The sequence below is a fragment of the Lagopus leucura genome, unplaced genomic scaffold (genome assembly GCF_019238085.1).
Source record: "Lagopus leucura isolate 7727_CA_CO unplaced genomic scaffold, USGS_WTPT01 Super-Scaffold_100159, whole genome shotgun sequence".
In the NCBI taxonomy this organism is placed as follows: Eukaryota; Metazoa; Chordata; class Aves; order Galliformes; family Phasianidae; genus Lagopus; species Lagopus leucura.
In genome coordinates this window covers 22,028,108-22,055,746 of record NW_024962335.1, presented here as the reverse complement: position 1 = coordinate 22,055,746, position 27,639 = coordinate 22,028,108, and the positions used below count along the sequence as shown (strand labels likewise).

Genomic DNA, 27,639 nt, shown 5'->3' with positions numbered 1-27,639 from the left:
TTTCTTACGGGAAGGGCTGAGACAGGCAATGGCATAGCCAGGCAAGAGATGCAGATGGCAGCTCATGTGAGTGGGCTCCATAAGACCTTTTCCCCTTAACACTGGAGGAAGAGCCCAAGAGAAGGAACCATCCACCCCCAGGAGGTGAACATAATACTTAGCTTTCTTTCAGAATGTATAAAAGCAGATGGGAAGGAAACACAAAACCAGCTAGAATGAGAAAAGCAGAGGTGGGTCTGTTTCATGCTAGAAAAGACAGTCGTGTGTATGTGTGTGTTTTGAGGTGGAAGGCCACCTCTTGGTGCCATCTCTTTGGAAAACTGCTCATCCATTCCAGGGGAGATCCCTGGGCTTAATCTCTCCCTTCTGCTCTCTCAGAACTGCTTAGTGTTTCCTTTAGTAAGCATGCGCCATACATACTCTACCATACAGGTGTATTTACACATGATGTGGTCTGCTAGGTCTCAGCAGAGGTCTCTGGTACAATGCTCCAACATAACAGAAACCAAAAGTTTTGGTGTTCAGAGTGAGGCCATCTTTGCGTGTACTGCAGCTTAGGACAGTCTCTCCTCCTCTCAAGCTCTCTTCCATTCTTGCGCTCCCTCGTCTGGAACCAGCTGCTTCAAGGAGATAATATTTGAAGAGCAATGAGGAGAAAGCATGGCAAGTGGAACAGGCTCTCAGCTCCAGCTTAGCAGGCAGCAGCAGTGGTGGCAGGGAAAACTCCACCCCTGGGAGTGCCCCAGCATCTTTCCTTGGCACGGGTGAGTCAGTTTCTCTCTGAGGCTGGCGAAGTTTCAGGGTGGGTATAAACCTATGGCCAGGTAAATGCAAGGCAGGGAAGAAGATCAAGGAGTAGCAAACGGAAGACACAGTGCCTAGAAAGCAGCAGGTCATCAAGCCTCTCAGGAACAGGGCAGCAAAGTGCTACATGGGGATGGCATGAGCACAGGAGGCCTGCAGGGCCAGCAGGATGTAAGGGTATGTAAGCGTGTAGGTTGGCAGGTTCTATAGATGGCTCTTCGTGATTAGCATCATCTTGAGGGGAGATAGGGCAAGAGTTAGCTCTTTTTTTTTTTCTCTTTTCTTCTTCTTTTACTAAAAAATAAATCACAAACTAGATCTCTGTAGGCAGAAAGGGTCCCAGGGAGGCGGTGGGGCTGGGAAGCGGGGGAGTCTGTGCTGTTCTGGTGCTGGTGGTGTGGCTACACGAGGCTCCGCGAGCCACTGGAGTACCTGCGCCTCTGAAGCAGGGAGCTGGGGGGGCAATACTGGTGGGGGTGGTTGTAGGGAGGAGGTGGAGGTGGCAGGGGAGGCTGATGGACCAGCTTCATGGGGGTCCCGGGGAGCCCACTGCCCACACCGCGCCAGGGGGTGGAGGTGCAGGAATCAGAGGTGACGTAGCGTGTCAGAGTCTGGTTGAGGGCCGGCTCCATTCGAGCGAGGCACGGCTTGTCCAAGACAATGACTTTGACAATCTGCTGGCACTGTACAAGTGTCCCCGCCGAGGCGGGGTGCGAGGGCACCAGTGCTGTCTCCAGCCGCTCCCGTGGCATGTTAAGACGCATGCTGGGCTGCATTCCACTCTCGGGCCCCAGGGCGGAGTTGTGCTGGTACGTTTGAAGCCTGTTGTGAATTGACACCTATTTTAGAAACAGTCAAAGAAGCATTAAATGTTACAAGACTTTTCCCATCTGCTGCTACTGGCTGCCCTGAACCCCCACCACCAGTCAGCCTCACATGCATCGAACCCTCCCCTCTTGAAAAAACAGAACAGGCACAAGCCCTGGCTGCATCCCTCTCTCCCAGCAGCCCCATCATCCTATCTAGGCCTTTGTGCCTCTGTCCTTTCCATTGCATCAAAGGCGGCAGGGCTGGTGTTCCCAAATGCAGTGCAACTTTGATTATCCAAACAGCATAGGGAACGCAAATCAACTCAATGAGTGGAGGCATCCATAAATTCTTGTAATAATGAATAGACCTCAGCGGTCATGCCTTTGCCCCCAGCAGCAAAACAAGGGGGCAAAAGGGACAACTGGGTAGCAAGGTTTCAGATAATCGAGGTTGTACATTTCTGCAAAAATGATGGTAGCTGAATCTGAGATAGAGAGAGAGACTCGAGCCTTTCCCAGCTCCCTGCCTTTCTGAGTATGAAGGTACACCACATGACTGGCTAATCTGTTTACAAAGGAAAAAAGCAGAAATCTGACATACTCTAGCAAAAGGCAGCTCCCTCTGATCCATTTGATGGTTTGTCAGTGAAAGGAAATGATTTTCAAAAAAGAAAAAAGAAAAAAAAAAATGCCCGTCTAGCTCATACAATGATAAAAGAAATTCATGATGAAATGGCAGCAGATTAGATAATCTCAAAGAAATGGAAATGCTCCTCTGCTGGCAGAGTATTATGTGGGCAATGGGAAGGGGGGGGTGGAAGGAGGAGGTCATCAGGGTCCCCACAGAGAGATGCTGACAATAGAGTCACTCAAAAAAGAGAGTTCACTGAGACCAGCTTAAAAAGGGAGCTGGTCTGGACTAGAGATCATTGAGGGGGAAGCACAGCAGTAAAATGATGCTTCCTGGATGGTGACTGAAGTCATAGTTCCTCCTGGCAAGGACATGGGCTGATGGAGTCACCAGAGCACAGCAAGGTTGCTGTTGAATGTCAGTCAAATGACAAATCCTGGGTAGGATACTACTGCTTGGTGGCTGGCACAGCACTTCCAGCAAGGCAGGGGTACAGATGGGCAGACTGGGCAATGGGGGTGCCCTGATGGTCTGTATGTTAGACAGCAGAGCAAGCAGCCATGGAGGAGGAGCTGTGGAATGACCAAGCTTCCCACCATGCTGGAACAAGGATGAACTGTTTGTCCCTACCCAAGCATGGAGGTTGTTCAGGCCCAGAATGCAGCAGGACTGTGTCAGTATTTATTCAGGCAGTGAAATATACCTTTGGAAAAACTTGTTGTTGGGCCATGAAGTGCTAGTGACATTAAAATACATGGAAGTCATTCTCCACAAGAAAACACAATGCCCAAAAGAAATTGGAAGTTGGCTGTGAGAGGCACCTTATCCAGATAGTGGGTGTCTGCAGGGAAATGGGTGTTTTTCAAGGAACATCAGTGACACCCACTCCCCACAGAGAAGCTGAACTCCTCAAACACATATACTACGACAAGAAGGGAAAGAAGTGCCCTGGAAAAGGGCAAATTCAGGAAAATTGAGGTATTCCAGACATGGAAAATGTAGGAAGTAGTAAATAAGATTTTCAGAGTGAAGACAGCATTTTTCTGTTTTCTTACAGGCAGCGTGAGCATGGGTGTCTGTGAAGAAACAGGCAACCCATGGGTGCTAGACATCCCTGCAAAGATAGAAGCATAAGGACAGCCAAGCTCCCTATCTAGGAAGGTGAAGCTCTGGGAAAAGTCTCTGATATAAAAAGGCCATGCTTAATCCCCTTCAAGGGATGGAGACACAGCTGCAGAGATTATGCAGGAAAGCTGGGCTGCAGGGGAATTTGCATGTGATGCTGCATGGAGTTAGCATGTCAGGGAAGTCTTTAGTGGGGTTCTCAGTCTCCCCATAAGCAGTGGGGTGGGTTAGTCTACAGCGTTCGGGAGCTTGGTCCATGAGGGATGTTACAGTTATAAAAACGGATTGAAAATGCTTTGAAGTTTAGTTTGGATTTGAAAGTTGTATTACCCGTCCTAGCAGTAACTTTTAATTGTATCTCTGGAAATTGGTAAAATTGTCAGTCTGGCTGGGGAGGCATTGATTAATACCTGAGAAAAGAAACAACAGAGAATGTGAGAAGAGCTGAAGTGAGAGAGAATTACTTACCTCAGCTGCTCCGCACTCTACTTACCTCCACTGTGCTGTCTGAGACCTTCTCCCCCAAATCCTTCTTGCCTTTAAAATAAAAGAAAACATCTCACTCATGAGGTCTGTTCCTCAAGTCAAGAGCTGGCCCATGTAGGGTGGACTGGAAAGCTCTAGGAAGAGGTCCCAATAGGACTCAAGATAAATTGAATTCCTCTTTCAATCCATCAGTTGCATGGTGGTATAGGGGAAACCCTTTTGGGGTCCTATTGTTAGGTCTTGATGTTGAAGTGAGTTGGTAGCCACCCATCAATGCACTTGTTTTTGGCTGGCACAAAACATAAAGCTTCTACAAAACTCAGAACACAAAGCTCCTACAAAGGAGCTGGCGTTGCAGAAGTGGCAGAAAAGACTCCAGAGGAAATATATAGTGCCGTTACTGTGTTGCATTAGTTTTAGAGGAAGAAAAGTGGGCCGTGCTCAAGAGAAGTTAGCTGACTCTTTACCTGTTGGTGAGCTCTGCTTGGACTGTGGTTCTATCTGGGCTCCGTTGCTCCGTAGCGAGAGAGTCTTTGCCCCTTGCTGCTTCTCCAGCTCCCCTGCAAGACAGATGTGTGGCAGTGAGTGAGAAGAGGGATGAAGGGAAGAACCAGGGTATACTGAAACTAAAGTGGGAAGTCAGCAAGAATTAATGTAAGAATATGACAAGAGTCTGTCAAGAAAGGAAGGAGAGAGGAACAGCTAAGAGAGAAACAAAAACTGGAGAGGATTTGATATATGAAGGACCTTACATAAGGCCTCTGTGTATGACTTGCATTTATGAAGAATAGGTTTCTGCTGCATAAAGGGGTACCACTGATGCTGAGCTACTTGGGCTTGTTAGTTTAAACATGGCAACATCATTAAAGTCTACTTGGACCTTACTCTGTGTAAGACAGGCCCCAGAATGGCATGGTACAGACTGCTTTTCTCCCACATGTCCCTGGAGTGACAGGACAATTCTGCTAAGACTATAATCTACCCTGTACTTCCCAGATATCTACAGATAGTATTTGCATACTCAGAGTGTATGAGATGGAGAAGTCTTCTCGGTCTGATAGTCTAAGCTTCTCTACTTCAGTCTACTGTCTCATACACTCTAATTGACAAGGACCATAAATAGTTCTTCCCTTTCTCCTGCTGCTGAGTGCTCACAAAACCTGGCTGCTTTTTGCTCTGTTAGTGAACAGAGGAACAGTCCTGGGAAGACTTCTACAACTCATTCTCTTTGTCACTCTTCCTGAAGAACCCACTGCTTTTACATTTTCTCCCTTGCATACACATGGAGTATGATGGCATCAGAGTCTGAATTGCGTTAGAGGTCCTTACATTCAATACGTATCTGCTCCAGCTCTGTCACTTCTGCTATTGACTCTTTCAGATCTTCCACAAATTTCTGCATTTCCTCGGCTCCCAGAGCACAGAAGTGCAGTACCTGTTTCTTTTCTGAGCCCGAAACTGGAGTCACCAGTGTGATGCCATGGGGGTAATCTGTGAATAAGATGTGTCAAAATAATAGAGAGGCATTAGGGTTTCTTGCTGGAGAAGTCTGCTTTCCTGTTTTCCCAGGACAGACAATTTCAGTCCAGAGGAACTTAAGAGTTTGTCACACTGCAAATTGTGAGGATCTGCAGCATTGCAGCACTCCAAGGAAACAGAACGGCCAAGGTCCAGCAGCAAGGCAAGTTACCACCACTACCATAGTGGTGCCATAGTCAAAAACCTCTAGATCTTCATTACAGTTAATGTAATGTCAACGCTAAGAATCTGAGCACAGAGATGAGACTATAAAGCCCTCCTGAATCTGCAGAGGAGTTAACAGTATATATGATGCCAACGATACTTTTTCTCCTTTGGGAGTTGCAGCCTGAGAAGTTGGCTCCTGGACTCAGAGTCATTAATATCCTCAGATACAGGACTTCTCTCCAGTCTCTACTTCCACCAGCAGGGAACATAGCTGCAGTGTCAGCACAGCATGAGTAGGGAGCTCATCATGCTATGCAGAGAGTGCGGTAAAGATAAGGGTGTGGGTTTGCAGGTCTCCACTTAGTAGTCCCCAAAAGGCAAAACACTGTCAGAAATGAAAATGAAAAGAAATGCCCCAAGAGTGAAAAGAGCACAACAGAAGGCTTTGTGATTTAAAGATCAGGATGTGTGCATGGAGGAGGTGGCTGCAGATTCAGCCAACGTAAGCTGGAGAACAAAGGTATGCAGAGAACTTCTTAAGCTTGTGACTGGACTTTCTCTGTCTTTTGGTCATTGAAAAATGGTTTCTGTCTCTTTTCTCCTTCCCCTTCTCCTTTGTCTACATTTAGTTTCTTTCTTCACCTGTCATGCTTTCTATTCTCTACTGTTCTTGTATGCCTGCCTTCTCCACACTCTTCATTAGCAATCTTTACCAATCAAGTCAAAGACCAACCCACTGTTTCCTATCAGCCCTTAGCTCGCTCTGTTTGTGTTCTAGTTCCCTTTCCCCACCCCGTGTCTTGTCTCATTTGTTAAGATCACAAGTTCTTTCAGGCATCTGCTTTTCTGTCTCTGCGGAGTATACATAAAAGGAAGCCTTTGCCAACACTCCAGGATAATCATCATACCCCTGAAAGTAGATCCCAGCTCCAACAATGTGTCCTGGGAATGCAGAGCTATAAATGGCTTTTTTGTACATTCAGAAATGTGAAAAGCACTGTGTGCTATGGAGGGTAGGAAATTGAGATGATGACCCACGCTGTCCATAGGGCAGAGCAAGGATGTAAGGAACTCAGTGTAGCCTCAGTACTGCTACAGTGTTCCTTCCTTGCATCATATTCTGCTGGTGCTCACAAAACCCTCAGTAGACATAAACCACACTTGCCTGAGACCACTGTGCATCCCCTTTGCCTTTGCCAGCAGGAAGCCTGCCTGTTTCTGGAATTCCTCCACCACACAACCAGCTTCAATCATGACACATCATGGCTCTATTCCCAGACCATCGAGGTCAGGCTGACTAGGGCTGGCCTCTCGCCATGCTTTGGTGGGTGCTGTTCCAAGGGTTCTGCTTCAATCTCAGGAATCTCAGCACAGCACATCATACTGCAGGAAGGCGGCAGCAGCAGCACCTGGGTTTTTATCAGTGTCAAAGGTAGAGGTGGGTGTTGTGATTTTGGATGCAAGTGGAGAGGGGCTAAAAGCAACAGCAGCAGTTTTGTCAGTGAGGTTCCCCTACTGTTGGCTCCTGAGAGCTAAGTGACGTGCACCTTAGGATCAGTTACCTCATTCCTCCAGATGAGTGCCCTCTCTGTCACCTTGACAAGTAAACTCACTTCAGTGAACTTAAGGTCAGCCTTTCTGCCCATGTTTAGACCAAGAGAGAGATCAGAAGCCTCTTCTCATCACACTGTACTTGCACAGCAATGTCCTCAGTACCAGGTCTGTTTTTTTCTCCCATCTCATTTTAACCCTGATAGAATCCCTACTCTGATGAAAGATCTCACTGGGCTATGCAGCCTCCTCCTTTCTTCTCTTTTTCCACGCCAAACCCCTTCAGGCAACCACGGAGAATCAGACTTACATTCATTCTCAAAGAGATGGAACTGCATGCCCAGCAGGCCAACAGACTTGCAAAATGTGTAGGTCGAGGAGCTTTTCTTCTTGGGGCAAAGCTTGAGGATCTGTTAGAGGAACAGACACATCACTGGGTAGGTTGCTGGTGAACAGGGAAGCAAGAACAATACAAACTACTCAAAGCACAAAAGAAAAAGATTTTTACAAGCTTTGTTAATTGTACATGGGATGAAAACTTGGTGACTGACAGACTCTTAGCCCAGAAAACTGCCTGGCACGCTGTACTTGCAGCACTTTGAAATTCTGTATGTGTAGCCATGGGCCCCCTCAGGTTCTCTTCCCCAGGAATACTAGGGATGATTTTTGGATGCTCATATTTCTGACTTTTCAGGGGTAATTCTTTCCACTAAATATCCTAGGTCTGGGAACCAGAGTACGTGTGCATGCTGTGCTGCCCTTGCTCCCTCAGTAATAATCTTCATAGATCTAATTTATCACAAGGAATGGAGGGCTAGGAAGGAATAGACCTCCGCAGGTTCACAAATGGTTGCAGAGGAATAGGCAAGGAAAGTTCTCTTCTCTGGGACAAAATGCTTTGGCTTTGGCCTTACTTTTGCAACATCCACAGTTTCCTTTTGCCATTAAACTCAGGCATTTTTTGCCTAAAGCAGAATATCCTTCTTGGCCGCATCTTCCTTTTCTCAGCAAACCTGTGTTCACCCTTGTAACTGCATGAACTCAGCTGCAAGATCCCTTGAGCAGGACACTTTTTAAAGTATTGTATGCACTTCAGGCTCCGGTAGGTAGCACCTACTTTTCTGTAGCCTCTGCAATAGTAAAAGGTAGTGGTTTTATGTACCTGGCAGGAAACTTTTAAAGTACATGGGAGTGCTCTGCCTACTATAATACAAACAGCCAAATAAATGTACTTCACTCTCACAAAATGAACTTCCCTGGTAGCAAAGCAATGAGAGATAACAATGACATTACTTGGCTGTGGGACACAACTTTTGTCTTTGTTTGTCTTTTCAGGGGTCAGAGGAATTTTAGGTTTGGTATGTTGTTAACAGGGAAGGATCCAAAGCTGTGTCTTGCATGTTGATGGATCAGGAGGATGGTCTGTCCCTAGGATGGGGGAAATCGATGTTGTGGACTGCTTTTATATTTCTTTACAGATTCTCAGACTAGTTTTGTCACTGCAGTGCCTAAATGCCAAAGCACACTCACCACTAGCAGGTCATTGAAGAGAAAAACTTCCCTCTGGTGAGCTGCCTGCTTCTGCACCTTGTTCACATCAGTCACTTCATACAAGCGGCTGCAGCAGACCAATCGGCGATGGGGCACAGAGAGAACCTGCAGAAGATCCACAAGAGAGTGTGGGGGTTATGAGAAGGTGCCAGGAAGGTTCACCAGCACTCTTAACTTACACAACCCTGCCAGGTGACAGTGGCACAAGATGGTTCTGCCCATTCTGCCTACTCTATTTATTTCCTCACAACCACTCCTCGCCATCAATCATCCTGCTGGTGCCATAACAGAGAGAGCCTTCATGACTTGGATAGATCAGGGGAGTAGAACAGTCTGTAGGCAAGCCACTTGTTCACATCCGATCTTATATACCTTTGTCTACAAGTCACTGAGTAACTTCTCAGCCCACTGGACTGCCCTGGGCAGTGTCTGCATTTGAGGGTCTTGTAACTTTCCCTATAACTTTTGCTTTTCACATCCTACAACCTCAAAAGGCCTAAAAATTCAGAGCTGCAGAGCTATCACTGAAGTATTGGCAGGCAGGATCTGCATTGGCAAGCAGAACCTCCAATGAGAGGTACTATTGCACTGGATAAAGCAAACTCTGGCCAAGTAAATTCCAAAGAATTAAGAAACAAAGAGATAGCAAGTGAGAAGGTGTTTGGAGAAAAATGCAAGCAAGGGAAGCATTATGAAAGAAGAGGATTAGAGAGGGGGACAGTGATGGAGATGGGTGTGAAAAGGGTGAGTAGGTGCCAGCAGGGTTATGGGTGCTCACCGTTTTCATTCCAACTATGGACTTCTCCACCTTGGTGACGTATGTCACATGATCCTCATTGGATTTTAGTTCTTTCTGCTGGATCCTCTCGTAGATCCCTACCACCAGCTCCCGTGGGATGTCAGCACCATCATCCACTCCTGCAAAACACAGAAAATGTTGAGCAGACTAGGCAGAGAAAAAAGGAAAGAACTGTCATCCCTGACAGGCAGCTACTACCTCAGTGCAATGTTGAGCAGACAGAAAGGAAAGAGATTTTTTTTGTTGTTTTAGAGTGTTTTTTTTCTTGGTCTAGCACACAGAATGCACCAGCAGCAGAGATACAGTCGCATCTAAGACCAATGCTGAAGATTTCATTATTCCATTGCTCTGCATGGTGGCTTCTTTCCATATGTTCCCTAAGGTTTTATAGCCACAATTTCACATTCATATTCCTTGGGCCATTCAGTAGCAACCCCTGCATTGATCTCATATTATTAGAAGTGCTAGGCGTAGTGGATATCTGCAATGCGATCCAGCTGCTCCTCCTGCCAATGCAAGCCTCAGATCTCCTATTTACTTGGTAACCTTCAACATTTTCTTCTGCGATGTCTCTTACGCATAATACTTCCTTGCTATTCTATCTGTGATTTCTCTGTTTGGGGTCTGTCCCCTTCCTTGTTTGTATTTGCTTAGCCAATTTTCCAAATTTTGCTATTTGACTCTTGAAGAGCCTGGCAGAAAAGTTCTCCTTCCCCCTCCCCTCACCCAAACACCACAAATCAAATTGCCAGCCCTTTCTCCTACACTGAATTCCTTCAATCATGTTACATTGGTTTTCTCTGCTTCCCTCCAGCTCCCTGGTCTGAGGCTAACAATGCTGCTGCTGGGGAATTGCCTAGGAATGGAGAGGCATTGTCCTCTTCTGGCTCCCTTCTTCATGACCTTGCAAACATTGCCTGAATACTCTGTGTCTTTTTTTAAACACAGGCCAGCGAAGCTCCTGGGCCGCGTGTTGGGCTGAAGGTGAGTCTGAAATGAACTGTCTCCCCTTGTCTGCAGCTTGGTCCTCATGCTGGCTGAATTCATCGTGATGTGAATTGATGGTGAAAATTAACATTAATAAATAAAAAGGAAAGAAAGAAAACCTTTTGAGTTAGTTCAATCTGCCATGATACCAAAGGGGTTGATGGTAGAAAATAACTTGAAAGAGGGTCTCGCTGTCACATTATTGCACTCTGAAGTGGATGGGGAAGGTGTAAGAGGCTGGGACAACACTGTCTGAACAGTCATAAGGACAAGAATACAAGTTACAGCAGTGCACAGCAGTTCAAAGATTTACACTGGGAAAACTCTGAAAGAACTTAACCTGAATTGCAGATGTGCAATAAGAAACACTCGGAAAATGACTGACCTAGGAGTGAGCATGGCTGGGAAACTGGACTTTGTCTAGACATCGTGTCAAAAAGGCAAAACAATACTAAGCTGCATTAGCACATCTGAAAATGAGGAGGAGGCGGTGATTCTCCATAGGAGTATGTTGTGACCACATCTGAAGAAATGCTTTTAACAACCTATTACTGAGATAAGGAAGGACCTTGAAAAGTAGAAGAAAATTGATTTGGGGAACTGATGTATTAGAAATTGCTAAGAGGTAATACATGCATGAACTCTGTCAGGCTTACAATTACTGCAAGCAATTGCAAGCAATTAAAAAAAAGAAGATTTAGACTGAGTAGAAGAAAAATTTGCTTGTATATTTAAAGCAACAAGGAGGGAAAGGGCTTGTTTAACATAACCGAACGGGGTTTAGGAAGGATGGAGATGAACAACAGAAAAATGTAATATGATGGACGACCAAACAGTGAAAACCATTAAAAGATGAAACCATCGCTCAAGAAAAATGGTTAGTTTGTGAAGAGGCTGGGCAGCTTTCTGCAGAGAACAAAGCAGAGATCTTCCCCTTTCCCAGCAAAGTAGAGGACATTTCACAGCACTCTCCTCCAAATCTGGCTTACAGAGACTAACAGAAGTCCTGGAGGAAGGCAGCTTTGCTAGATTTTTGCTGCCTTCACCTGGGCAGGATTTAGAGAAGCAGGAGGGCAAAAAAAAAAAAAAAAAAAAAAAAAGCTAAGTGGGATGCTCACCTCTCAGATTGCGAATGAAGTCCTCTAGCATCATCTTCCTGTCAGGCTTGATGTTGGGGCTGTACATGTCCGTGTTGAGGAGGATGATTGCAAAGGCCAAGATGAAGATGGTGTCTGGGTTGTGAAACTGCTGGACCACATCTGGATTACACATGCAGTACCTCTGGCTGCAGCAGGAGGGGTGCACATACTTAACATAGAATATTGGAGTCCTCTGCTCAAGTGTAGCAATGACTTCCTCATGCATGGATCAAATTTCTCCTTCCACTCCAGCTCTCACACAAAAGAGAAGGAATTGCTAGAATTCTGAAGGCCAATTTACCCACCAACAGCTGAAACTGGCCACTAAAACTTCAGCTTTCTTGTCCTCAGAAGCCAAAAGAGCAAATGACAGTAGACAGACTAACCAATCTGGGGTCACTATGCAGTGGTAATATTGGTATCTACTCCAGTCAGGAATGCTAAAGATTCCTCTGGATGCAACGAGGGAACAACCCAGAACCCTTGCAAGCCCCAGTGCTGCTTTTCCTGCCAGTCACCAGTGAACAAGGAGTCCCTTGCTGGCAAATATGGCTGGACTCACTCTGACCCTTTGTGCCCTTCGTGCCACTGAACATCCATCAAAGATGTGGCTCTGTGGTGGCAGTGGAACAGAGGACTTCCACAACCAGTTTTTTTAGAAGGGGGGTCCCTGGTCAGTCATTCCATTCCTGCTGCATGTTTTCTGCCTTGGGTGTGCTCTGCTTCCAGCTGGTTGCAGCAGTGTGGCCACAGGGCTCTCTTTCTTACCTGAAAGCCTCAATTAGCCGCTCGACCTTCTGTGCCTCCCCCTGCACACGGATGTGAGCCTGGAATTTCCGCAGCGCTTCATCCAGCTCCATGCCCGAGAAGTCCATCTCGTCCACCACGCAGCTGTGGGAAATGGACACAGCCTTTGTCAGCACCTCCTCCTGGGCAGGATGCCAGGTTGGCTCCTTCAATGTGGTGCCCAGGCTGAGTTTCCAAGGGAGATACCATGGAACAGGCCAATAACTCTGTGTTCTTGTTGATATTTTCTTTATCTGTACAGTTATATAGACAACTATAGTGATATAGATATTTAAACTCCTATATATCAATATGAATACAGATATTAATCCATCTATTTTGGCCTCTTTTATCGTCTGGCAATAATACTTCACGCACTGTCCATTCCTAACTGCCTCCCAGAATGTGCACTTGTTCACCACCCATTTATCCATCCTTCTCTTATCTGCATTCACTGTACTCATCCTCTCCTCACCTTCCATTCAGTCAAGCACGTATCCACATTTGCAACCCAGACTTTCTCCTCCACTCTTCACTCCTACCCAAATGCTGCAGCAAAAGTATTTGCTACATTTGTAAAGACCAGAGGCCACTCAAAGAAAATGTGACATGGAAGTTCTTGTACAGAATGGGGTCACTACCCTCTTGCTTCTCATTTGTATTCTCATCTTACAGAAGTCCTACTGCTAATCTCAGAAGTCTACTACAGTCATTCTTTCTGTCTTCATAGTTAAATCCTCAAGTTCTTACTGTTACTGAATGATATTTTGATCTTCATTTGCAACGACAGTACCTTCTCTGTGTGGTTTCAGCACATTTTGTTAGCAGACTCCTACCATCTGTGTCCAGGTCTCTGCTGCAAACATTCACCAAAAGGCTAGGCTCAGGAAACTCCTCATAACCTCCTTTAAGTCCATCTTTCTATTTCAGTAGAGCGTGTAGGCAGTAATGTCTGCATCAGCCAATTCTCTTCCCCATTTATGATTCCTTTATTAATATCTTTCTCTTCTACACTCAACTAACCATTTCTCATGTCAAATACTTTGCTGAAGTTTAGAATTATCTTCTGTATGTTCCTTGTCTAGAAAACCAATTATTTATCAAAGAAAGACAGAATTAATCTATTCTCCACTGGTGCTAGTACGTACCATTTACCTTCTTGTCTGCTATTATTTTTTCCCATAAATGAATTCTCAAATCTGACATCGTATCTGAAAGATGAAGAAATTCACAGGTGCCAAAATTCCATTTTCTTTAAAGTCTTCCTTAAATGCAAAATTACTAGCTTGCTAATATTCAGTAAAATTGCACCACCTGGACATCACAAATGTATTAAAATCCAGTGACTTCACATTTTCTGCTTCCATTCCCTTTGAGTGCTTATTCTATCTTTCATCCTGTTTATCTCATCTTCTGTATAATATTTGGTTTGGCTTTCTCTTGTAAAGGGTAAACTGATCCCAAATTTAGGGCTGGGAAGAAATTTTTCAAAAGACAGGTCATCTGAGAATGCACGAGAAATGTAGAGAATGAGGGATGAGGCAAGTGAATTAAAGGGAGAGGGGATTAGCTTCCTTCTGGATTCTTCCAATTTCTAGAATCGTCTGGAAATTTCACCAAACATGCTTTTGCTAATAAAAACATATGCTGTAATCAGAATCTTCTGCTTTCTTTCTGTGATGTCCTACATATTTTGCTATTACTCTTTTCTATAGTTCTGCAGTTTGCTGTAGGCTGTTGGGCAGTATTTTGAGAACTAGGCTGTTGAATGTCACAACAGCAGCCTTGCTAGAACAAAAAATTATTGTGTGAATGTCTCAGATGGTAAGATTCAAATGCTCAGATAGCTCTTTTCCTTCTTGCATTCCCCTGTCGATTCAAGAGCTGAGATATCATTGCTTAACTGGAATGACACCCACAGAACACCTTACCAAAAGCTCTGTCTGAACTTTGGGTGTTCAGAGTGCTCGCTATCTTCTATGGAGCAGCTATAATCTCAAACCAGAAACATGGACTCCTTCCTTACACAAGTTCCAGAATCAAAGTGCAGGAACAACTAGTCAAGAGCAAAGGCAGAGAATCAATGGGGCCACTCTCATAGGAAATCTTACACAAAAACTTCATTTTCCTCTCCAAGAGGTGAACTGCAGAAACACTTGCAAATTGATTCTGGCAGCAGTGAAAACTCTTTCTACTGCCCCCTTCCTTTGTTATTCTTATTTTTCTCATACTTGCATTCACTTGTCCCTTGGGTTGACATCAAGGCATTCTGCTTCTTGGAATTTGTCTTTGATAGTAAGAAAAATTTTTCTCTGGTTAGTCATTATTGTGTTCACAGCTGCAAACATCTCTGTAGTTGGACTTCTGTTATTATTTTTTAATCTTTTCTGATACATGATGTTTCTCAGCATTGACTTCGATGATTTTGCTACTACTATCTGCTTCCAGACATGTGAAAGCAAGAGTCCTTGCACATGCCTTTAAGACCTGCTGAGGTCATGCTAGTAGACCAATCCACCATAATTAAATTGTATCTTTTCCTTCCTCCCTCACTGACAAATCCTTCTCCTTTCACACAGTATGGTCTAACACATCTTTTCTTTCAAGTCTGAATCACAAATAATAAAGTCAATGCTCTTGCCTCGTAGGACAAGTAGGGCAAGTCACTTGTTTATAGTTATTTTCAAATTCAAGCAGGTAGAATCATTTCCACACCTTTGCTTCATTCACTTTAATGTCAACATCATCTTTTCAGACCACCCTTCCGCTGCCATCTGTCACACAGCAACAAAGTGTAACGGAATACTGGGGGAAGGTTCAACCTCTACTGCCACACCAGCAACATCTGCCTCTGGCATCATGGGCCAACAGAATAAAACAGGAGGCATTACTTTCAAGCAGCCCTCATATTGTTGATGTTGCCCATTCAGCTAACCAGAAAAGATTCCTAACATCTGCCATACAATCTACATCCCCTTGCTGGAAAAAGGACATAGTAAGTAATGCATCAAGCTAATACAGGCTCTGATATTATTCTTAGGTTGTACTAAAGGACAGAGCAAGATGAAAATTCGGAGATTAGATTCTGTAATGTTTTTGGGAAGGCAATACCAGGAACTGCATGGGACTAGTTGAAGAACAGCCTATTTGTAAAAGAACATATGACCAGTAGCACAATACAAGCTCAAAAACAGAGTAGCAGCTTGGAAATACACCTAAAACCGTAGGTCATTTCTGAGGCTTGTTCCTGACCTGGATAGGCAAAGCTGAAATGAACAGCAGGGTTCATCACTTCTACATTTTATATGTCATGGGCCATCCCATGCTCTCAGGGCAGAAGAGGGATAAAGGATGCATGGCATCCCAGGGCAGCGTCAGGGAACAACCTTTGGTTAGCTCTAAGAAGGCTCAGGGAGAATTTGATTGTTGACTACGGCTGCCTACTGGGAGCATGGGAGATGAAGCCTGGCTTTTCACATAGGTGCTCAGTGGTAGAAGGATGAGAAGCATCAGACTCATGCTGGAAACATGGACAACTGCCAATTAGGCAAAAGGAAAAGACTGCCACCAAGGGTGCTCAGACATGGAACTAGTGCCAAGAAAGGCTGGAGGTCTCCATCCTCCCCAGGGTATTCAAATTTAAATAAGCTTGACTGAATGAATCAAATTCACAGAACCAACGATCAATTCTTTAAATGTGTCATCTGCACTATAGGCCTTCTAGAAATGGTATCAGCCAAAGGAAATCCATGAATTAGATGAGAGGTTACACCTGCCCCCATTAGTCCACTGAACAGCTTAAAGCTTAACAGTTGGTTCTACCTCCTGCATCTATACAAGACATGAAAGCAAAAAACTGGAAACAACCAGGAAAAAGGGACACAGTGGGATCACCTGGTACAATGTCAGCATAGGTACAGAAAGCCATCAACGGAAATATGAGTACAACTGGCTTAGCTCTTTGTTCAACAACAGTCTGTACATTTTCTTGGCACATCATTTGTAGTTTAATCACTGTACAGGAAACAAGCATCTCCCTTTCCTATTCACCTAATGTTACAATATGAACACTTCCATGTTGCTAGAGGTGCACAGGGGTTAATTGATGGGGGACAGCCACCTGCATAGCTTTTCCTCTGTACCTAAGCCCTCTTTTCAAGATCTCTATTTCAGAGATTGCAGAAATGGAGTTTGCCCAAACTACTTATGAAGAGGCATGATTTATATCCATGGAGGACCTGGCTTCACCTTCAACTCCCCATTCTGTGGTAAGGGAGAAAACAGGCTGAGGATAGCAAACCCCACCCAGAGGGGGACATCAGGTTCTCTCCTCCCCACTCCTGTCCTTTGGGGATCAGGGCAGAAGAGATGCCACCTCCTGGGAAAGGACAGCTGGACGCAACTCTTGAAACTCAACGGTTTTAATAATGGCATGCTCTTTAGCTGTCTGTGGAGTGTCAGTATGCTTTGCCCCCTCTCTGCTACTATCAGGCACCTGGATGGCTCCACTCCAGGCATCTGCAGGGTAGTTGAGAATCCCCCTTACTCAAACCTCTTGGTACATTCCTGCAACTATCTCACAGAAAGTGCCATGGGTCCCAGTGCCCATCTATCATGTTTTGGTCACCATGGGAAACTCACAATCCCATAGCCATGGCCACCTTCTTTTCCAAGCCCTGTAAATACGAGGACCTTGCATCCAGAATACCAGTCACTGAGCCAACACTGCCAGTGGTGTTCTTTCTCCGTGTGAGATACACAAGAAGTTTTCCTTTGAGGACAGAGGATGAAACATCTGCCTCTACTTGGGCAGACTGCTCACCACACCATCATGAAGAGATCATGAAGAGATAGATTACACAGAGATGGCTCCCTGTGTCCAAGGAATAAAACTGCAACTTATGTGTATATGCTAAATCTAGTACAAACAGCAGCATGCCTGTGAGATGCCTATTCCTAGACAACCAGGAGGTCCGAAGGACAACAAAGCAGGAGTGGAGTAATTGCCTTACAAAATCTCCTCCTCTTAGGAGGACTTTGGACCTTTGCTTCATGTTGCTGAAGTGAGCAGGAAAGGTGCTGACACCTTGCGAATGAACCAGGTGGGGCTTCTCTATTCATGAAGAGCTTGGTCTGCCTCAATGCATAAAGCAGCCAGGCACCTTATAACTGCAGAGAATTGCATTCGTGGTGTCAGGTGATGGGATCAAAGAGTGAGATCCTCTTCGCGTCATTTTGCCCCATTGATACATCCATGGTACTGTGCTGCCTCCTAGGCTGCAAGACATGATTCCCCCCCAAAAGTTGGTGGACGCAGAGACATCAGGGCTGTGAGGATTTAGCACAGGGCTAAGCATGACAAAAAAGCCTTGTGGCAAAAAGATTCAGAGAAGGCAGGAAGCAGCTGTATCGTGTGGGGCTGGAATCTGCTCACCCATGCGTAATGACCTATTTTCCAGCTTTTCCACTCAGGTGACAATATAGCATGAGCTGGGCTGCAACTAAAAGCATCTGTAATGAACCTGCAGCCCATGCTCAGGGATGGGACACAGAGGGAGGCAGCCAGGTGGAAAGTTTAAGACAAGGCACAGAAATACTAATAAAAAACATGCCTTTTCTCAGCATCCCTGTGCTCTTTCTGAAGACAAACCAGGCTTAGGGTGTACTGCAGAGGAAGAGATCAGCTCCCTTGGAGGACGCTGCCCCTGAAGGTGTTTGCTAAGGCCCACAGTAAGAAAAGCAAGCAGGGCTCTTTGCTTCCTTGCACAAGCAGGCAAGGGCTTGTGTCCCCGTCCTGCCCTCCACACAGCACCTCTTCCTGCCATCCTCATGTTAGAGTTGTCTCTACAATGGAGATCATGGCCTGCAACAGCTACACCCCCTTTCTAGGTGGTACAACATTACGTGTATTGCCTGTTCTTCTCTGGGGCTGCCATGCCTACTTGACCTCCCAGGACTGTTGGTACTTACTTGCGCATAGTGAAAAAGTGCTGCCATGCCTTGTGACATAGCTCTATTCCAAAGTGGAAAGTTGTTTCCTCTCTGGACACTTTGGCCATGCAGGACAAGACACTGCCTAGCCTTCTTCACCCTCCAGGAGACATTAAGAGCCTTAATACAAGGGCAAACCATTTCCCTAGGCATCCAAGTAAGTTCAAGCTTTACTTTTAGCCCTTGCAGCTTGTCATGGGAAAGTCACTCTTGTTCACAATTCTGATCTATGCCACAGCTCTGCTTGCAGCAGGAGGTCAGAACTGACTAACATGTTCTCCTCTCTGTTCTCTGTTTCCACTGCATCATTATCTACTGCTCCTCAGCACAAGCAGCAGCACTGTGCTGCTCAAATCCTCCCATAATACAAGTCCCCTATTGATCCTCTCTAATGTCCTCAGTGAGAAGGGGAAGATAGGCTAGTTTGGGGCTAACCTGTCAAGTTCACTCTGCCAGTCAAAGGAAGCTACACTTCTTTAAAAGACAGCCTCTTAGCTGGGTTTCCATCTCTGCTTTTACACTCCTAAGAGCAGTTTTTCTTTCTCTCTGACTTCCCATGAGAGAAAGAGAAGACACTACTGGCTTGACAGACAGGAGAGCTGCTCACCGACAAGGAGTGTGTCTAACAGTAACTTACACTCTAACAGGAACAAGCCCCCAGTTCAGCACACTGTCCCCTCTTCTTCAATCCCTGCACCTGTCTTTTCTGACAGGAAATGCACCAGGACAGCCACTTCTGCACAAATCCAGGTCCCATGACCTGAGTATAAACCATCTAACACCAGCAGCATAGCTGACTCAATTCACGACACCACGCACATTATCTTGCTCATGAATGAACTATAAATGGAAGCAGTTCCTGAGTCAGAAACAGGTGGAGGAGAACAATGAACTAAAGAGAAGGGAAGGATGAATGAAAGAGAACAAAAGCAACAAATAAACACAGGGTTAAGGGTGCACACAAACAAATAAACAATGCATCTGAGTATGCAATACAAAAGAAAGGATTAAAGAAAAGATGTAAGAATGATGCTGTACCTCATTAGAAATGTACACACTGGCCCTGACTTTTTCAAAGTAACAATATGATTTTCCTGTCACATTTGACAAGTAGATTTGATGAAAACTGCCCAATACCAGAACAGAGTTCGAATGGACCAGGCTCCATCTACACAGCTGTATTTCCTGGACTGGCAGATGCTGAAACCCTCAAACAGGTCCCAGCTTGCTGCAGGCAGGTTGTGGAAGCAGATTCTCCTGAGAAGAAGCTGGATCTTACTGTGGAGTGCTGGATCTTTCTGTCAGATGCTTAAAATTGGCTACAGATGGGATTTAACCCTGTAACATAAAATGTTTAAAGGCTAGATGTCCAGGCAAAACAGGCATAAAGAGAAAAATGGCACTCTTGAGGGACCTGTGTCTCTCCATTGACTAAAGGGATTCATAAATTGATAGATGACACTAAACTTGGTGGTGGTTAACAATAGGGGAGATAAATCCTGCTCTTAAAGATTGAAGCCTTGTTTGCAAGAGGAAATGACATATTTCACCTCTCTAACAAAACAGGAGTGAGCAGTTCAGTGTTATGAAAGGATGAGTGCCAATTACAGTTAGATACTCTCAAAAATCCCCTACTCTCTCCCTCATTCCTCTGGTTAGTGTGTATAATTACCTGTGAGTTATCCAGATTTATTTTCTGGGTTCCAAGAAAAACAGTTAAAGGTTGAAAGAAGAAATAGGAGGATGGAAGGAAGAATATAATTTAAAAACTTCTAGTAGTTGGATATGCAAATGTGAGAAGGCAAAATAGCAAACCAAAGGGCTTAAGTCTCATACTAAGTTTATCCTCATTCACCCTTCACCATGCATAGGAGGCTTTGCAACCAGTATGATGCATTTTTGGAGTTTTGGATTCACTACATAGGCAGTAAAGAGGGATCCTCTTCACAGCACCAAGCTCAACTGTACACTTCTGAATTCTTCTACCTGACTCTAAGAACACGCAGTGGTTGACTTGTTTGCCGTATAGCTTAGCTCAAATAGCCATGGAAGCCAAGAGAAGTTTGCTGAGTATTGACTTATGGCTGGACTTAGAGATGAGTCTGGAATTTATAACCTGGGCAGCTCTACCCAGTATCCAAATGCACAATGGAGCTGGAGACTTTTGCAGATGTTTTAAAAGCTGCTTCATTGTTTATTTATGCACTTGGGTTAATTCAACCTGCAATTGAAACAATGCTTACATTACACATTTCTAACACAAGTTTTCACATCGAGTGGAAGCTAAACTAACACAGCAAATGACATCAATAATTGAAATTGCCCTGGGGAGGGATAGAACGGTCCAGAAAGGCTCCAAGGCCACGTCTGGGATGTGAAGGAGCAGAATTGACTCACCCTGCACACAGGTTCATTCAATGCAGGTGGTCAGTGCCTACCAATAGCCATTCTAACCAGGCATTGGAGCTTGTCATGACCAAGAATGCCAAGGAACTGAAGGGTCAATTGGGCCACAGAAATGTGATTGGAGCTGGGCAAACTATACAAAGACTGTGTAAAGGCTATCCTGATTGCCATGTGCTCTCCAGGGAATACCATGTCTCCTAATACTGGCTTGTTAAGCATGGGGACTGCAAGACCAACCTGTCCCAATCTGTGCAGTGTTCCTGAGCTAACTTGACGGGAGCTGTTCCTTAGTCACACCAGTGGAACAAGGAACCAGACGAGGTCTTAGCCAGTCCTAAAATGCTAGAATGTCTTTGAGTTGCCTCATGCTCACATGCAAACAGCTCAGAAGTTGTGACCAGCCCATCAGCACTGGAAAAAGCCATCACACTCTCACACCCTGCCAGCCCTCTTCATCCTCATGCACAGACAGGAAAAATATCCAGGATGATAATCCTGTGTGAGATTTTGTTCCAGCAACACCTTGTTTCCATGCATGCCACACTGTTGTGTGTGCAGCTACTGACCAGACAGCTTTCATAAGAGCTGACAAAATTTTGCTTGCAAAACCCCCCAGCCACTGCTATCTAGAAGCTCAAAATTGATACACAAGCAAACAGCACAGCTGCAACTAGCTGAATTATTTGGCAATCTTTCTTTCTTTTCTGTTGCAGAACATTTTGTGTATATTTTATGTCTGCTTTTACATTTGTCTTTAAGGAATATGAGTCAGCAATTTATCAGTTGTTTGAAGCAATCAGGTACAGCTCTGAACTCCAAATTTAGATTCAGCTGCTTAAAGATATGTACAACCTTAACAGCTCACTTCCCACTTCTGAGCTTTGCTTCCTCCATCTGTAAGTAGGACAGTAGGGACACTCCTTCATAATGTGGTTGGAGCGCTACATTGAGAGGTACAGTGGAAACAGAGAGTAATGACAGAGTATGGCCACATGCTTTAATAGCTCTCCTGCAACATTCAGAGACAATACAAGCAACTATATCACAGCAGTTCCTGGACATTGAGACTGGGAGACTGACATCAAGCTTTGTAATACAGACTGTTACCAGGTGCTGCTGACACAGCCTATAGTTGCGCATGAACTGGAAGAACGTGGTCATTTGCAGGAATTGAATGTAGGACTACAAAGAAATGCTTGCCTATTGCTACTGCAGAGGCTGTCTGTGCAGAAGCAGGCTTTGGACTTCAGCAGTATATCTGTCAGGGGAAGCAGCCCACACAATGCTGGAGAAAAAGAGGCAATTACTTTTAATTGTAGCTCTCGGCATGAGGAAACTGGAGACAATACGTGTTTCATTGCTGTTCTAATCAATACCCATGCAGCATATTAAAAATAGGGCTGGATCAAAGGTCAGGAATGGGCAGCAACAGGCAGCAGCAGTTGCATCAGGAATGGAGTTTTAAATTTGGGCCCAGATTTGCATGCTGAACTGGCATACTCTCCACCTGCAGTACTGCATTCAGCTCCGGAGTCCTCAGCATAAGGGAATGGACCTGCTGGAGTGATTCCAGAGAAGGCCATGACGATGGACAGAGGACTGGAGCACCTCTCGTATTAAGACAGGCTGAGAGCTGGAGTTATTTAGTCTGGAAAAGGGAAGGTGCCAGGGAGATGTCATTGTGATATCCTAGTATTTAAAGTGGTCCTACAGGAAAGATGGAGAGGGACTCTTTACCAGGGATTGTAGTGATAGGACAAAAGGTAATGGCTTTAAAGAAAGAGGTTAGCTTGATATTAGATATTAGAAAGAAATTATTTACCATGAGTGTAGTGAGGCACTGGAACAGCTTGGGCAGAGAAGCTGTGCATGCACCATCCCTGGAGGTGTTCAAGACCCGTCTGGATGGGGCCTGGGCAGACTGATCTACTAGATAGCAGCCTTGTATCCATGAGGGGAGTTGGAACTTGATGAACCTTAATGTGCATTCAATTCAAATTATTCTATGATTCTATGATGATTCAATTATTTTTTTCCAGGAGTAGGAATGGTGTGTGTGTTGGATTTAGGTTTTCTCTTTGGCTTGCTTCAAGATAAGCCACTGTGAAACGAGTTATCATTTTGGAGACTGGGAAAATATTACAATGGATGCAATACAAAAGACCGTGCCTTACAGAAAGGCAGCTCTCACTAAGAACTGTGCTATTGCCTAATGAAAGAAAGACCCGGTTGAGTGCTGATCATCTCTGGAAACAGGTCTTTGAACAAGCTTGTTGCGCCACGACTACACATGTCACATTACCATGCATGGCAGCACTTGCATTTACACTCTGGTGAAAACTCCCCCTCTGTCTTCACTGCATTGACTCTCAGGGTGGCAGAAGCATGATGCCACTACTTTATACCACGCAGAGCTGTGCTTTCTCCTTCTTCCTCATCTGTATGGCAAGAAGTAGATCACGGCCACACAGGAAATTAAGGTCCATCTCAGTTCCCCAAGATCATCTTTGCAGAGAGCCTGTCATCTTGGACAACGTTCAGAAAAACGGGTAATATGCTTTTCTGCCAAACATTTCTACTCTGCTCCTGTGATGCTCACAGTAGGGGGATAACAAGTTAGTAATATTTAGCAACATGAAAGGCGAGGCAATAGGCAGACACTGAGGTAGCATACATAGGTCTTAGGTGTTCCAAGGATTTTGTAGCCCAAATTGCAAGGCTTGAAAAAGAAGAGAGATGTACGCTGAGAGATGCCTCCTTGTGTGAACAGGAGGAAACCACAGTGAGTGAACTGAAGGGAGCAATCCAGTGAAAGCAGCTACTGAAAAGAAGAGGGTAGGAAACTCAAGATCTTGTCTTGAAAAGACAGCTCGGTCCACCAGAGTTTTTGGAGCGAGGATATTCCTCAATGCTCTGTGACTACAGAGTAAACTAATTAGTAGCAGGTTTCTACGTGTAGGCTTCTTCATTACCACCCACAGGACCAGATGCCCTCTTATTTTCCTATCAAGCAGCTGGAATACTTGAAAAGCCCACCCATTACAGACCTGGACAACAAAAGAGCCATGTGCATAGACAGCATTTGCTGTTTCCTGCTGGTTTCACAGCAAGGAGCAAATGCTTTTTCTCCTCTGCTTCTCTCAGCACTTCCTAGAAAGCATCAGGAGCGCTTTGTTTAGATGGGGTGAGACATGAGTCACAGAGTTCTTTAGACACAAAATCTCCTGGAGTCACTAGTCTTACCCCCTGTGGTGCTGAATTCCAGCTGGATGATGGCAGGCCCTTTGGGAAGGAGAAATTGAAATGATACAGAGAGGCAAACACATTGCTGGGAAATGCAATGAGAGGCACCAAAATGGAAGTGGAAATGGTGGTGAAGTTCCCACAGAAATAGAGGGGCACGGAGGACAGGTTGCTTGCTGGTGCAAGCAGGGCAGAGTGGGCTGGTAACTCCGTAAAAGGGCAGGAAGGAGAGGGAGAGTTCTCCATACTTACTCCAGGACATCCCTGTTGAACTGTTTTTTGCTGTTGCCCAGGAACTCCCCAATCATCTGGCGGCTGAGGCCCTTCCGCTGGAGCAGGAAGTGTGCCACCCCAATAGGAGTGTCTGGGATGAAGCCCCGGGAGATCAGGAACTGGATCCCTTTGTCTGGGTTTCTGAAAAGGAAGGACAAAAATATGCTGAGTTGGCATGAACTCTTTGGGACATCAATACCCCTGGCTCATCATCTGTTGTGCCAGTAACGCTGCCCTCAGTAGGCACATGGGCTCCTATGAGTTCATGTATGTGACAGGGATGGGACTGGTGCAAGCAGGGAATAGACTTGGGAGAGTTCTCCCGAGCTGTTGATGAGTGCATACAGATGTCATGGGAGCCACTGTGTCACCTGCAGCCCGTGCTGTTGTCTGGAGGAGATGTAAGTGCCTCTTGCCACAAAGGATCTTGCTGCTCACCAGTGACTCTCTCCTGCCATCCCTCTCCTTCAGGATCAAAATCTGTCACACTGTACCTACTCCAGCTTAGCTTGTTTAGGGTGCCTAAATATGACCCTTTGTTACCATCTCAGAAAGCTGGGGTTACACCTCGTGTAGGACAGACAATTGCAAAGGGAAAAAGGTGACTGTGAAGAAAGTTAGGAGGCACTGCTTCCCTGGGCTATGGGCAAATGAGGCTCAAGACATAGAGGGGGCTAACCAAAGATGGGGAACTTTTTTTCTGTAATTAAAAATTCATTTCCTTTTTTCATGCATTTTTACTGCTTGGTGTTGAGTGACACTTCTGCCTTCCTCACTTGAGTCTGCTGCTGGCTGCCTGAATAGAAATCCCATTCTCATATTTGCATTATCCCTTCCTCCACTTCCCCCACCAGTAGCTGTGTTGTTCCTCCCTTCTCTATTGATTTCCCCCCTCAGGCACAAATCTGCGAGTGTGGGTGGATGAGAGCATGCACCTGGAGAATGCCTTGTCAGAGCTGGGAGAGAGCTGTATGCAGCTCCAAGACAGAGCACAGAGGGTTTTTCTCCCCCTCTGACTGTGAGCCCCCTCTGAGATCAGGCTGGGTGTGAGTGAGCCCAGCTGCCTGTCTGTGGGAGTGCTGTTCTACACAGTGGTGTGCCAGCATCTGTGCACACATCTTGGGGGTTACTGTGTGCCTCTACAAGTACACGTGTTCATGTGTGTGTATATCCCCTGTGTATGCAGATTTCTCCTGCATCATACATTTTCCTAGGAGACCATCATGTCCACACGTTTTGCCCTTCTCCTTACGTATCCTGTAAGCATACAAGCTTCTATGAAACCTGGCAGCAGCTTTGAGTCTATGGGGGTGCCTGTCCCACAGTACACACTGGAATGAGTGCATGTGTGTGCATCGTGTAGCAGAGTTTCTTCCTGTATCTCAGACTGTGCCACTGAAGGGCCTCAGTCATGATGCACTTTTGCTGAGGGGAACTCATGTAATGTGGAGGATTTCCACGTTCCTTTCATTCTCTGAGCTGGTGAACAGGGAGAGGTAGCATCCTCATGAAGGATAGGAAAGGAAAACATACTTCCACCATTAACCCAAATTCAGGGATCTTTGTCATGGATAAAGGGCCAAGTTTGCTCAGGCTGTTTTCTGGGGTGAAGAAAGGATAGGATGAGATCTCTGAGCATGTGAATGCATGCTATGACAGGCACAGAGTGTGACACTATCAGGTGGTGAAGGATGTGGGTGAGCAACATATGTCTAGCTATAAGGGGATCAGCATTCAGGAGAATGGCCTGCACCATACAGAGGCCTCATGGTTATATTAACAGAAGTTGGGTTGAAGATATTTCTGCTTACTCTGTCATGTCACATAGAAAACATCCTGGGCAGAGTAGCATTGTCAAGAAGAGTGTCTGGGAGAACAAGTCAGCCCATTAAATTTACAAATAGGAGAGATGCAAGATCTAACATTGAAAACCTAGGATTTGCTAAAGGAAAAACAGAATACCTTCTATATCATCATATAGATCTCCAGCTTCACTGTTGAAGAGCACAGGCAAAGTTCTCAGCTAAATGCAATGGTTACATGGCCATGGGTGAAGTCAAGGTAAGTAGCAGAGATTCAAAAAAACATACCTCCATGTGCATATTTTAGTCCTAGAGCCAATGTAATGTTCAAGGCAGGACCTCAGTCACTGATGTGACTCCAAAGACATTGGGCTGACTGTGGATTAGTTCCAGAGGAGATGGGAGCTGGATGTGGCCAGGAAACAGTTCTAATACAGACTGGCATAGACATGCAGATTTCAGAAGGAATGGAACACACAAAGCAAGAGGATGTAGAATAAAATAGTCCAGCCCTGACAGCTCTCCTTCACTGCATAGACTAAAGCTCAAATATAAATGTGACCATTAACCAACAGCAGCCTTACATCAGCTTTTCGCTGGATTCGAGTTGTTCCCCATAAAATCCTGGTAATGAGCAGCATCTCTGCCACTGAACACCTGTATGTGTATCCCACATACTGCAGCATATGACTTTTACCAGATGTGCAGCAAGCAGCTCCATTTCTTTCTCTCCCCAGCTCAGTCCTTGCTATTTTCCTCAATATTTCAGGGGTGTTAAGCACGGCCAGCAAATGCTGTGGGATTCCTCACGTCCTGCTGGCTTTCCCTCTGCCCACACAGCCAGCTGCCCACACACACTCAGTTATTACAGAAGTGCCGCATAATGAAGCACTCTCCGTTCCAGGGATTCCACCCCCTCACTGTGGAGGCGCGGAAGGAGAAAGTGCCACAACAGCGCAGGATCGGTCTGTTCCCAGGGGCCTGCTCCAAGCCAGAGCACTGCTTACAGAAAAGCAGTGTAAGGCCAGACAGACTATAGCAGATGGTGCTAGCAATTGGAGGCTGTCAGCTCTTGGTCCAGCAGAGCAGCCAGCAAAAGTATGTGCATGCACATACTCATAGCCTCAGCTCCACGCACTATGGGTTGGTGACCGTATCACACACTCTGTGATGGCAAACCATCTCCTTGGCAGGGACCAACAATCAAATAATTGCACTAAGCTGAATGCCTATAAATCCCCTTGCCACCCCTTGGGTTGTGGTACATTACAATGTTACAAGAGAAGCTATAGGTCCCTTAGTTCCTGCTCACAGAATTAAAAAAAAAAAGCTTTGCTTGCCAGAGCTAAGTCTGTTCCCTTTCTCCCTACCCTCCAATGTTTTGTCTAGAAAATTGAGCCTCACAGATTACTGGCACATTGTTTCAGCAACTAGTTTCAAGGCAGCAGGGAAGCTGTGTTACAGGAAGTTGTGTTTCAAAGCACCATGATTTCAAAGCACTCAGTTTTCGATCCCACAGAGACCTGCAAGATGCAGGAAACTCAGGTCACTACATGAAGAATGGCAATGC

The 27,639-nt window shown here is 45.4% G+C and overlaps 1 protein-coding gene across 1 annotated transcript in view; it reads right to left on the bottom strand.

Moving 5' to 3' along the window:
• Positions 1 to 3,704: 3,704 nt before the first annotated feature.
• IQSEC3 (IQ motif and Sec7 domain ArfGEF 3) overlaps positions 3,705 to 27,639 on the bottom strand; it is a 32,934-nt gene continuing 8,999 nt past the window's right edge. Inside the window, exons 3-12 of the mRNA XM_042890127.1 lie at positions 24,247 to 24,408; positions 12,337 to 12,459; positions 11,548 to 11,714; positions 9,422 to 9,561; positions 8,623 to 8,748; positions 7,403 to 7,502; positions 5,185 to 5,346; positions 4,312 to 4,415; positions 3,863 to 3,901; positions 3,705 to 3,779 (exon numbers count right to left, since the gene is read on the bottom strand). Of these exons, the coding sequence (XP_042746061.1) occupies positions 3,705 to 3,779; positions 3,863 to 3,901; positions 4,312 to 4,415; positions 5,185 to 5,346; positions 7,403 to 7,502; positions 8,623 to 8,748; positions 9,422 to 9,561; positions 11,548 to 11,714; positions 12,337 to 12,459; positions 24,247 to 24,408 (1,198 nt within the window). The remainder of the gene's footprint in view (positions 3,780 to 3,862; positions 3,902 to 4,311; positions 4,416 to 5,184; positions 5,347 to 7,402; positions 7,503 to 8,622; positions 8,749 to 9,421; positions 9,562 to 11,547; positions 11,715 to 12,336; positions 12,460 to 24,246; positions 24,409 to 27,639) is intronic.